A 13,344-nucleotide genomic window follows, 5' to 3' on the forward strand; every position below is an offset into this window, starting at 1 on the left:
CAATATCTCAGTAAAGCTTTATAAAACAGACACATAAACATACACATGTAGATATACAACTTTTTCCAGTTCAATGTGATTTGCTAGTTTTTTTGAGAAAAAAGTTAACCCATGATTTAGGAACATTTAAAGTTTTCCGAAGAAAAATTCTGTTTATTTCAGGATTCATCTAATTAGTATTTCTTAGTGGGTTATTCTGGTTTATCTGCCCACAGCTCAGTTCAAGTTTCAGACTCAATAATAATAAATGCTGCCGTGTAATTTGCACCCTAACCCAATCCCAGCTTAATGAAAAAGGTGATGCATGGCCATTTTCCTAATTTCTGAACATAAAATGAGAACAAAATTCTTATACACAAATGCCTCAATCTGCTGCTATTTTTTAATGATCAACAATATTTTAAGAAATTGATGTAAAAGCCAAATAAGGAGCTCTTGAAATATATCATCAGCAAATAAAACTAGCTTAAGTCACAAAAAGAAGTGACAGGCCTAAAGAGAAAACTAATCTATTTAACAACTAGATCAATGCTGCTTCTGTGATTTGACTTTTCCCCATAGATATAAAATGCAAAGATGCAAAAACTGATATCTTTGTACCAGGGTATAGGTTATGAGCAACAACATAAATTATAATTTAAAAATTCCAAAAAGTCACATTGGAAATGAATGCCATGAATACTTAATCACACTAAGTGATAAACTAAATCTTTTTGTACTGACCTGTCAAAAGAAGGCACATATTTTACTAGGTTAATTCAATCAAAGATTGACAGAGATTTGGATCTTCCTTGTTCTTTTTGAGACAGGGTCTGGCTCTGTCGCCCAGTCTTGAGTGCAGTGGCATGATCTCAGCTCACTGCAACCTCCACTTCCCCAGCTCAAACTATCCACAAGTGGGGATCCTTCTAAAAGAAAAACTAGAGAGATCTTTCCAGTTTCTTCTTGGACAAGGTCTTACTTCCTAAACATGAGACAACAGAGACATCTAGTGGCTCCTAGAATAATTTGGACAAAATATTTCAGATTTTTCACCACTTAGGTAACAGTTTGAATTATTACATAGGTAATGTTTCACAGATCTCTCTCCAAACAGTGATTTTCAAGTGAGGTAAATTTCCGATGATGTATTAAGTTAAATCTCCACAACAGAGTGAAAAATTGACTCCCTCCCAAAAAAAACAAAAAACACAAGATCCAATTATTTTGAAATCATTACTATGATAGTACAAAATTAAATTATATAAACATTATTTCCTAAAATAAAAGAACCTGGTGACTACATTCAGTTAGAAAAAAGTTGATCTGGCCACCTATCAGAGTAATTACTTTTGCTTGGAGGGTAAGGTATAAGGGACAGGAGTAAACTTATTAAGCAGATTGAAGTTAGCTGGATAAAATGAGATTAGGCTGGGGGCAGTGGCTCATGCCTGTAATCCCAGCATTTTGGGAGGCCAAGGTGGGTGGATCGCTTGAGCTCAGGAGTTTGAGACCAGTCTGGGCAACACGGTGAAACCCCATCTCTACAAAAATATAAAAATTAGCCAGGCATGGTGGCTTGCACCTGTAGTCCCAGGTACTTAGTGAGAAGATCGCTTGAGCATAGGAGGCAGAGGTTGCAGTGAGCCGAGATTGTGCCACTGCATTCCAGCACAGGCAACAGAGTGAGACCCTGTCTCAAATACATAAAATAAAATAAATTTTAAAAGATGAGATTAAAACATAAGGATTTCCCTTTTATTAAACTGAAAGGAAGGTATTTAGAACAGTATCAGAAGCATATTAGGACTGAACTATGGAAAGTTGTCACATATTTATTTACCTGTGATGACGCAGCTTTGAAGAAAGTTAGTATTAATTTCCAAGTGAGAAGGTATCCCAGAACATAACAGAAGTCTTCACTCAGTGGTTTAATAGTAACTATCTGTCCAACAGGAATACACCCCAAAACATTTTCTAGTAAGTCCTCTTGAGTGCTAAGAAGAGACATCAGTGGTGCTGGTGGTGACCTAAGAATCAATGATTAAACACCACAAGTTTTCTTTATAATTCATTCCTTAACAAATTGACAGTACTTGTAAACGTCAAGCATTTTAGAAAAATTTCTCTGTTTTCCAAAAAACGTTTTAAAAATTCCCCTCTATTGAGCCAATTTTAACTCCTAATCTCACATAACAGTAAAATAAAAAAGACATAGCACTTGAAGGAAAGACATTTTTAGAAAACGTCTCTTTCAATTTTCTGTTTTATAAGTGAAAAAAAATCACACACCCAGAGAAGCCAAATGATGAGTCCAAAGTCTTTCAGTTAGTAGGGGAAACTGTTAGGGATTCTAAATCCCACCAGGCCTTTTATCATCTTATAAAAGATAAAGTGAAGATTAAGACTTCGAACTTTGTCACTTCATTCTAGTTTCTATTTTATTGCATATTATCTACTTAGTACTATTAAGAAATATCACAATGATACTATTAATCAGATAAACACAGAAAATAATTATGTGCCTGTTTAAAAAATCATATTGTATCTTTTTAGGAAAATAAATGTACCATTCAGATTAATTCACAACAATGTAAGTTAATTTTCTTCTTTATTGAACTACTCTACTCATTTATACTTTCAGGGGAACCTATGAGATTCTCAAAAAGTAAAATACTTAACCCTCTTCTCCATGATACTCTAGCCTGGTTCTCTCCTTTTACTTCTGTGATGGTTCTTCCCTTGTGGCTTCCTTCTCCCAGCCCACAAGCACAGGCCCTCTCCAAACTTCTGCTCTTAGGTCTTTTCCTTCAACACCTCCATCTCATGTACCCAGCCTTCTATATTCCATACTGATAGTCACTAGATCTTATAAAATACCAGCTCCAAAATCTCTCCACTTTTCACATTGCCCTCCATGCATTGTCATTTAACTTCTGCAATCACCTCCACCTCTGCTTGCTTCTTACAATTCATGTTTCACACTAGTGTCAGAATCAGCTGGTGGCGCCCTATCTCCTACCAAGTAATGACTGAATCCCCCCAAAAAAGTCATGTTTAAGGCCATTCATTATAGGCCAGGAAGCATTCTGGCCTATAGCATTCTAGCCTATTTCTCTCTCAGAAATGAGAGAGAGAAATTCCTGCCCTCACAGAACTTACATTCTAGTAAAGAAAGATATTATCAATAAAACTATACATTAAGTGGTAACTACTCATATTCTCCAAGCATATCCTCATATTCATGACTCAGTGCCTTTGTACATATGTTCTCTTAACTTACATTGTCTTTCCCGTCCTGCAGAAATGCTACCTAACCTTAAAGGTCCAGTTTAAATGCCTCTTCCTCAAAAGAAAGTCTTCCCTTCCTGATGTACATTAATTGTGCCCTCATAACATGCTATCTTATATAGGCCTAACTGACCTTTAAAAAAAAGTTATCTATCCTTTTTCTTAGCACTTATCATATACTATATTTTCTATAATGCTACAGTATCATCTGTATCAGATAAATTCCTTAAGAAAAAGAAAGTGCTCACTAAACACTGCATACTCCCCTCAGCATTTAATTAATACTCTGCACAAAGTGGACGCTCAATAAATATTTGAACCGATACACTCTTTCCACAGCCACCATATGGCCAAAGACAGTTTTACTGAACAGTAGCAAACGGAAAATGTGATTTAAGAACAATTAAGAGAGAGAGACAATCTTTTGGGTGAAATCTATATTTCATTTATATCTTATAGACAACTAAAAAGATCTATCTGTAGAATGAATATAACTCTAATTCATAGCTTCTGTGCTGCTTCAGTCCTCTAAAGATATTATAAGTGAGATGGATTATAAGAATTTAATAAAACAAATTATTTAAAAAAAACCTTACAGGGCTGGCTCTTCTTCTTCATCTCCATATGACTTTAGATTATCCTGATCATATTGTGGTAATTCAGGCATCAATCTAGAAATTAGAACATTATTTTTAAATATGTGATATTAAACTGTTTATTAAGTCATGCTCAAGAGCAGAAAGACCAATACTTATTTTATAATGAGTAAATGTTTTAATGAGTTTTCTCTAAAATAACTACTATAGCCAGGACTATTGAAATATAAATTGTGTATAGAGAACAATAACCTAAAAGATGGAGGCAACTTAGGGTCCCTATAAGTGAAGCAGTCAGATCTCCTTCTTTTAAAAATTTTACTTTTTTAAATAATTAAAAGTAAAAACTAAGCATATATTCTATTTTTTTAGACCACTGTAATATTGATTCAATTGGATGAATTCTTACTTGTATAGCATATGATAAACAGCAATTTGCACAGGCCTAGCTCTGAAGAGGAGTAATGGGGCCAATGTATTTAACAAAGTCTGGAGATATTCTGGTAAGTTTGTTTTTTGGTCAGCAACTAATCTTGCAGGAAGTTTGTGACTCAAGAGCTGTTCCTTTGAGATATAAGTTAATGTTTCACACATGGGTTTCAGCATTGCATTCTGAAAGGATGTTTCAGACACATCTTTGTTTTCTCCTAATGACAAAAAGGAAAGAAACATGCACGTCTCAAAAGTAAGTTAGTATAGCTTAAATGATTCACAATCAAATGTCATTTAAGAAAATGAAATAAAAACTAGACATAAACAATAAAGCAGTCTTAACTAGAAACATGAACTGAATATATATTCCAGTTAATCTCAACTGTTTTAATGATTTTTATCTGATCCTTATCTAAAAAGAAAGCAAATGTTTAATAGCGAGGTTCTATTCACATCATCCACTCATGTTATCTGAATTATTATTATTTTAATTTGCAACAGTCATTGGATACCTTGCCATTTTTCAATTTTTGTCTGTAAAGTAAAGCATAGATGATGCTTCTGAGAAGCCAAGCTTTCTCTTCTGGCTTTTTCTTTTACTATTTAGTATTATTTGATTTAAACATCAAAATTTTTGGTTTTGAATTTTTCAGTAAGTCATTTCCAATGAATCAATCTCATTATTATTCCCTTTTTCACTTGCCTGTAACAGTCACCAAAATAGGTAAAAGCAAACTGTGGATGCCTTGGGAAAAAAATTCTTTCCATTCACTGATTAGATTTACAGGAAGATTGCCAATGGTATCCAGAGTTGTGGAATCAAAGAAAGCACTGAGGTCACAGGACAAATCACAGCTGACACAGGCAAACAGCTGCACAAGTGGAATAGAATACAATGCCTGATTCTCACTTGTTGTCTGAAAAAACAACAAAAATGAAATAGGTAAACAGACTTCTACCAGAACACTACAAATAAAGCCAATATAAAGAAAAGCCCCTCTTTCATTTCTTTGAATTTTAAAACGAAAAGCAGTTGAAGTGTGTAGTCTCAGGAGAAACATAAAAATTTTACATCAAAATAACTTTTTTCTTCAAAATCAAATACCATGAATTAGAATCATTAATAAACAATTTATTCTTAAATACCCTTTTTAATTTCTAATCTATGGAAGAAAACACTAAGTCAGACACATTAAATACACATTTATAATCTTCTCAGTAGCCCTACAAGTTGTAAGTTATTATTTTAAAATAAGAAAATCAGCCAGGCACAGTGGCTCATGCCTGTAATCCCAACACTTTGGGAGGCTGAGGCAAGTGGATCACACGAGGGCAGGAGTTTAAGACCAGCCTGGCCAAAATGGTGAAACCGTATCTCTACCAAAAATATAAAAATTAGTCGGGCATGCTGGTGGGCATCTGTAATCCTGCTACGTGGGAGGCTGAGGCACAAGAATTGCTTGAACTCAGAAGGCGGAGGTTGCAGTGAGCCAAGATCGCACCACTGCACTCCAGCCTAAGCAACAGAGCGAGACTCTATCTCAAATTAAAAAAAAAAAAAGAAAACTGAGTCTCAAATAGTTTAAGTTTAAAACTCTAAGTCACATAGCTAATAGCAAGCAAAGCAGAGATTCAGACCAATTCAACCCTGACTGACTCGCTGCCTTGGAGCCCACAAGTAATATACCTCTGGTTGCTTTGGGTCATAAAATTACACTAATTCCCTCTGAATCTGCTACTATTTAATGCATTACTCTCACAATATTCACACAGTATGTGTTAGAAATAATCTAATTATAACCAAAAAAGACCAAAATAATTGTCATTAACATAAAACCTGAAAGGGCTGTGCTGCAAATATTATAATAAGCTAATGGAGAAGGCATTTTAATAACGGGAGATTTGGTCACTGAATGATGCTGGTAGTCATTAAAAATCTATCACTTTACTATTCTGTCAAATAGTAGCTGGTAAGAAGAACATCTATAAAGTGTTTTAAATTATACAAAGGAACCAATTACAATCATCACTTAAAGAATGAGATTAGTAAATAGTTCTGATGCAAAAGTATGTACAAAGACCCACAAGAGGTGATGACATATCGGGTTAATTTACCTCCAACCAAGCCAACATGGAGCACATGATGAAGTCCCACTCACTCTCTGCCAAAGGGGATGAGCAATATTTCAGAAATAGGGAAAGAAATCGGATTATTTCTATATTTACACCCAGTACCTCTGGACTTGCTTCTGATAGATTACTGCGATAAAGATAAAAACAAATGACAATAAAAGAATAATTATATTGACATTCAATTAGAAAATATGCTACTTTAAATCTTACATATTTATAACTGACTTAAATGTCTACCATAATTACTCTACAAAATTGTGACACAGATACGTAATCTTTGTCTGAATTGTATACTGAAAGAAAAATGTAGTATAAAGTATCACCTACCAACTGAAAAGAAAAATATCTTCATGCTCTTTCTTCCAGGATATTATGATTTTTAATATTCCATGTAATAGCTCTCCATCATCTATACTTTTGGTTTGCAGACAAGAATTGAAAATGGCAAGATGTCCAAAACCTCCTAAAGTAAAATTCAAAATAAAAATTAAAAATTTTTAAGAACTATATCGCTACTATTAAAAAAAAAGTCCACTTTGAGAAGTAAAAAACTTTCTTGAGAAGTGTTCAGGTTAAGAACTCTAAAAATGACTTTTATGTAAGAGTCAACAAATCAGCTTATAAGCTCCAAAGGGCAGAGACCCTGTCTCCATACCCAGCACCTAGCACACAATAGAGAATTTGGGGGAGGGGAAAGAGTGAATGATACTGTAATTTAAACTGACTTATGCTGTTTTTGTTTTGGTTTCTTAAGTGCAGGACATATTCAGCAAACTCGTCATTCAAATAAAAAAAAGAAACCTACAGCTACAGAGTAGCTGGAAACAGCAAATGGAAAATAGAACATACTGTTTCATAATTTATACATTCATTCACTCAATAGCAGCTATTATATGTGGTAAACTCTGATGTGGACCCACTCTTTAGAATCTCTACCATTCCTCAAAATCCATCCACTGGTGTATCTTAACACCCTCTGTCCCCAACCTTCTATCTTACATACCAGCCAAAATGAACAATCTGTACCCTTGTATGTTTTTGTGTACCTGGAATGCCCTTCCCCAACTATGTCCATATGGAAAACTATTTATCCTTCAACACCCAGTAGAAATATTTCTCTTTGTGAAATTGCCACTAACACCCTCAAAGCAGAGTGGAAACTCCTTCCTTTCTGCCACTTCTATACATAGTACATCTTTTTGCTACATCGGTTATCACATGATACAACTTTATGTTTGTCTTCTCTACAACAGGAACTACCATGTAGCAGGTGCTCATAAATGTTTATTCAATTAACAAACAAATGAAAAGTGCAGTGTTTTAAATACAACAGATGCTATTTTTGCCTTTATATGTTCAATCATTGATTGGCTAGGGAGAAATGAGGCACAGCTTTAAAAAGCTATAGATAGAAAAGAAATGCTTAGAAGGTATTTCTGGGTGTAAGTCTTCCCTTAAGGCCCAGCATTTTTGTACTGTAAAATGGTAACAGCCACTGTCTAACGACACTCATCCATATAATCTCAGAACAAATCAGCTGTAATTCAATTTACCTCTGCTAGATATGGTCTTATATATTAGAAACAGTTCTTCATCTCAAGCAATAATTAAATTAATGAAATATTTATTATCAAGCAACTAACCATTAGTGCTGCAAAGATCTTTCTTAGTCCAGCCCAAAAGAGCAGGTATACATTGAGCACTAAATTCTTTCTTTTCTTCTTTTGACAAAAATGGACATAGACTTTGAATGGTATGCAAATTGCCTTCAGTTAGTGGGAAAAAACTGTTTAAAGAAAAAAAACACAAGTTAGATTTCTTCCAAACATACAGTTATTTTATATATTTCTTTTATTTGGACTATTGAAAAAGATAGATGAATAATTCTATCACATATAATTACATAAAAAGAAACTATGATAGATTTAACAAGTGCTGACTTGATGAAATTGGTTTTTTTTTTTTTGCTCCTTTTCTCTTTTCTGCATAAATTTTTAAAATAAGCATATATAACTTTTCCCCATATATGATTTTTTAAAATTATACTAGCCACATGACATTATGTTCTCTTTTAAAAAAAAAGAGTCAATTGCCGGGCACGGTGGCTAATGCCTGTAATCCCAACATTTTGGGAGGCTGAGGAGGGCGGATCATGAGGTCAGGTGTTTGAGACCAGCCTGGCGAACATAGTGATACCCCATCTCTACTAAATATACAAAAAATCAGCCGGGTGTGGTGGCAGGCGCCTGTAATCCCAGCTACTCAGGAGGCTGAGGCAGGAGAATCGCTTGCACCTGGGAGGCAGAGGTTGCAGTGAGCTGAGATCGCGCCACTGCACTCCAGCCCTGGCGATAGCGCAAGACTCTGTCTCAAAAAAAAAAAAAAAAGAGTCAATTGATTCAACTTAAATAAATAGTACCAGTTGTGTGTCCTTTCTTTTTTTTTTTGAGACGGAGTTTCACTCTCGTTGCCCAGGCTGGCGTGCAATGCACGATCTCAGCTCATTGCAACCTCTGCCTCCCAGGTACAAGTGATTCTCCTGTCTCAGCCTCCCAAGTAGCTCGGATTACAGGCATGCACCACCACATCCGGCTAACTTTTTTTTTGTATTTAGTGGAGATGGGGTTTCACCATCTTAGTCAGGCTGGTCGTGAACTCCTGACCTCAGGTGATCCACCCGCCTTGGCCTCCCAAAGTGCTGTGATTACAGGCCTGTGTGTCCTTTCTTTGAACTGATATTCGTATTTACGCATATATATATAGTTGGGTTTTATTCACATAAAAAGGATGACACTAAACATACTGTTCTATCATTTACCACTTACATATACTTTCTGTCAGAACATATAAATTATTCTGTTTTAAAGCTACATAACAAAAATGAACAAAATCTACCTAAAACTCCATACTATGGATGTATCATTGTTTAACTATTTCCCTATCAGTGAACATTTAGGTTTCTTCCCCACCCCTAAATTTTTGCCCTCACACATAATGCTGCAATAAATATCCTTAAGAAGATATTATTCTGCGTATGTATAAATACCTCTTTAGGCTAAATTCCTAGAAGTGGAATTGAAAGCTCAAAGGATTTGAATGTATTATATGTTGGTGATTTCAAATTGCTTCTGAAAACGCATAATCAATTTACATGTTCACCAAATATGCACAGGTGTGACTGTTTAGCTGCACATTTAATGAACCTTTTTGATTCTTGGCAATATAGTGGATAAAACCATTGCTCTTAATTTGTACTTCTGTCATTATTAGTAAGGCAAATCCTTTCATATTTCACATTTCAGTATTGAGCTACCTTTGACCATTTCATCTATGAATTGCCTCTTTAAGTCTTTGATAAATTTTTCAATTTGGAGGGTTTTACTGATTTATATAAACTATCTACATATTACAGATATTTTTTGTTGATTTGCAAATGTCATCTCCCATTTTGTCATTTGTCCCTGTAATCTTCATATTTTGTCACAGTTTTCATCTTTCAGAAACACGATATAAAAAATCTTAACTGTCATAAAATACACATAAAATTTATGTATTAGCCATTTTTAAGTGTAGAGTTCTGCAGTGTTAAGTACATTCAAAATATTGTGCAGCTAATCTCCAGAACTCTTCATTCTGCAAAACTGAAACTCTACCCACTAACACGAATGCTCCATTCCTCTCTCACCCTCGGCCCCTGTCAATCACCTTCTACTTTCTATCCCTATGAATCTGACTACTCTATATATAGAGTATCTGCCTTTTTGTAACTGGCTTATTTCACTCAGCATAATGTCCTCAAGGTTCATACAGACTGTAGCATGTCAGAATTTGTTTCCCTTTTAAGGCTGAATAATATTCCATTATATGGTTATACCACACTTTTATTTATCCATTTATCCACTGATGGGCACTTAGGTTGCAAGAAGTTTTCATTTTTACAGAATCAAATATATATATATATTTACATAAAATGTAAAGGAGAAGGTCTCAGTATTTTTCTTCCAAACACACGACCAATTTTCCTATCATTATTATTTACTCACCACACTGATTTGAAATGCCACCTATATTAAAAACTAAATTCACATATATGTGTGGATAGGTTTCTGGACTGTATCCACTGATTGGTCTACTCTTCAATTTCATACTGCTTAATTACTATAATTCAATAATATATTTTATACTTGGCATGCAGTCTCTTACATTTTTTTCAAAAATTTCTTATTTTTGAGAACTTTTTCCTTCAAATGTATACTATGTTCAGAACAGTTTACTAAGTTTTTCAAAAACTGCTGAAATTTTGAGATTGCACTGAAATTATAGACTGACACAACCATTTTGACAATTTATCTTCCCACCTTCTTTTGTGATCTTTATTCAAGTTTTATAATTGTAATTTTTTGTTAAATTTATTTCTAAGTATTTATAGTTTTTGTTGTCATTGTGAATGGAATCTTCTTTTTCTCTCATACCATTTTTTAAATTGATTGCTATGGGTGAATAAGAAAGCTATTCATTTTTGTGTGGTAAGTATACATCCATCTCCTTAGTAATTAGTTCCAACAGTTCTTTAGCTAATTCCATATTCCTTTTCTAATCAGAAAAAAAAGTTAATTATGCTAAAAAAGCTAATGTCAAAAAGTTACATACAGTATGATTCCATTTATATAATATTGTTTTTTGTCCTGTTTTGAGACTGGGTCTCATTCTGTTGCCCAGGCTGGAGTACAGTGGCGTGATCTCTGCTCTCTGCAACCTCCACCTCCTGAGCTCAGGTGATCCTCCCACCTCAGCCTCCTGAGTAGCTGCAACTACAGGTGCATACCACCACACCTAGCTAATTTTTGTATTTTTTGTAGAGATGTTTTGCCATGTTGCCCAGGCTGGTCTCGAACTCCCGGGCTCAAGCTGTCCTCTCACTTCAGCCTTCCAAAGTGCTGGGATTACAGGCATAAGCCTCCACACCCGGCAAATTCCATCTATAAAATATTCTTAAATGACGTAATTACAAAGAGAGAGAACAGATTAGTGGTTGCTAGAGATTAGGACAATGGGAAGCGGGGTGGCTGAGGCTATGTATGGATAACACAAGGGATCCTGATAAGGAAACTGTTCTGGACTTGACTGTGGTGGTGGCCACAGATGTGAGCTACATAGAACACACACACACTCTATCTCACACACACAAACATACACAAACATGTGCATGTAAACTAAGTCAGCTGACTGTATCAATGCCCTTTTCCTTGGTTGTAATACTATGCTAAAATTATGCAAAACAGTACCACTGGGTAGATGTATGATTTTTATTCTTTGTATTACTTCTTACACATTCATGTGAATCTACAATTACCTCAAAATAAAAAGTTTTTAAAAACTTTTAAGATAAAAAACAGCCAAAATTTAATTTAGAATTCTACTATGCCAGAATATGTATCTATCATTTCAGAATTCTTCTTGGTAAATCAGTAAATTCAAAATGCCTCTTGGTAAATCTCAGCTAAGTAATTTGAATGCTGAGCTTCACCAGCACACCCAAACCCACAATCTACTTCTTTGTCTTAAGAACAGAACACATTTGTTACATTTCTAGAACATATTTCAATAGGATGATGTTATTTAAGAGAAGAGTAACTTTCCCTATCACTTCCATATAGCAAATAAAGTGACGGAAAAAGAGTATTAGAAAAGGGCAAAAGAAAAGATTTCTATCAGAAAGATTTCTGGGGAAAAGAAAACAAGTTCATGAAATGCTGTTGGCTTAAAAAAAAAAAAAAAGTACAGTATAAAATTCTACAACAAAAGGCTATAGAGTTAAAACTACTTACTTTAAAAAAAAGGTGTCGGCCAGACATGGTGGCTCACACCTGTAATTCCAGGCCTTTGGGAGGCTGAGGCAGCAGGACTGCTTGAGCCCAGGAATTGAAGACCAGCCTGGGCAACATGGCAAGACACCATCCCTACAAAATTAAAAAATTAGCCAGGTGTGGTAGTGCACACCTGTGGTCCCAGTTACTCAGGAGGGTGTGGTGGGAGGATCACTTGACCACAGGAGGTTGAGGCTACAGTGAGCCATGTTCGCACCACTGAACTCCAGCCTGGGCAACAGAGTGAGACCCTGTCTCAAAATAAATAAATAAATAAATTCAAAGGTATGTCCCTAACCTAAAACAATTTAATTTGCCTTGAAGTCTTTAATTTCTTCATTTCCTAAACCTGTTTTCTTGATTCATTAGAAATTATTCATGAATTAGGGGTTGCCAAGGTGACCAATTACAGTAAATTACAAAGTAAAAACATTTTAAATAAGAATACCTTTCTTTTCTCTTATAATGTGGTTTTACTTCATCAGATGAAATGCTTCGGGAAAGGATCAACTTAGCAACAATAAGAGACCACAGTGTGCCATGTTCTCTGGACCTGAAAAAGGAAAGAAAAAAATTATATTCCATTTTGAAAGTGTACTGAATAAAATGTTTAAACACTGGCTAGCTGGATTCCTTTTACAGAATTAAATAAAGCACCTTGTGATGGCATCAATTCACCTAAGACTTTGCACCCAAGCAACTGCCAGTAATTATCCAAAGAACTGAGAGTTTAGGCTTTCAGCACTCCTTCACAGCTGGTATTGAGCTCTCATCCCTAGGCAACTCCACAGTCTCTTCAGTCCCAATAGGGGAGATGATCTTAGAGTTTAGGCTTGAAGACCAGAGGCTGTAGCTGGGAAAAAGACATCTCCCAGAGGACACCTAGGCAGGCTTAAGTTGATCAAAGAGGTTCTTTGGTTCTGAGGAAAGTTGTGAGTGTCAACTAAGTAGAATGGGATTGAAAAGGAAGCCTGGGTCCTCTGATACAGCAAAGCATACTCAAAATACTATCGGCAAGTGATAAACTCTTAAAGAGAAAACAGTTC

At 35.1% G+C, this 13,344-nt stretch overlaps 1 protein-coding gene across 2 annotated transcripts in view; it reads right to left on the reverse strand.

Annotated features, from left to right (window-relative positions):
- The window catches only part of LTN1 (listerin E3 ubiquitin protein ligase 1), a 64,509-nt gene that overhangs the window by 11,266 nt on the left and 39,899 nt on the right, over nucleotides 1-13,344 (reverse strand). For both annotated transcript variants that reach the window (XM_054468957.2, XM_063659827.1), the window contains 8 exons: nucleotides 12,747-12,851; nucleotides 8,075-8,217; nucleotides 6,759-6,894; nucleotides 6,414-6,558; nucleotides 5,002-5,215; nucleotides 4,276-4,513; nucleotides 3,867-3,941; nucleotides 1,823-2,009 (listed from right to left, as the gene is read on the reverse strand). In XM_054468957.2, coding sequence (XP_054324932.2) covers nucleotides 1,823-2,009; nucleotides 3,867-3,941; nucleotides 4,276-4,513; nucleotides 5,002-5,215; nucleotides 6,414-6,558; nucleotides 6,759-6,894; nucleotides 8,075-8,217; nucleotides 12,747-12,851 — 1,243 coding nt within the window. The remainder of the gene's footprint in view (nucleotides 1-1,822; nucleotides 2,010-3,866; nucleotides 3,942-4,275; nucleotides 4,514-5,001; nucleotides 5,216-6,413; nucleotides 6,559-6,758; nucleotides 6,895-8,074; nucleotides 8,218-12,746; nucleotides 12,852-13,344) is intronic.

The sequence above is a fragment of the Pongo pygmaeus genome, chromosome 22 (assembly GCF_028885625.2).
Source record: "Pongo pygmaeus isolate AG05252 chromosome 22, NHGRI_mPonPyg2-v2.0_pri, whole genome shotgun sequence".
In the NCBI taxonomy this organism is placed as follows: Eukaryota; Metazoa; Chordata; class Mammalia; order Primates; family Hominidae; genus Pongo; species Pongo pygmaeus.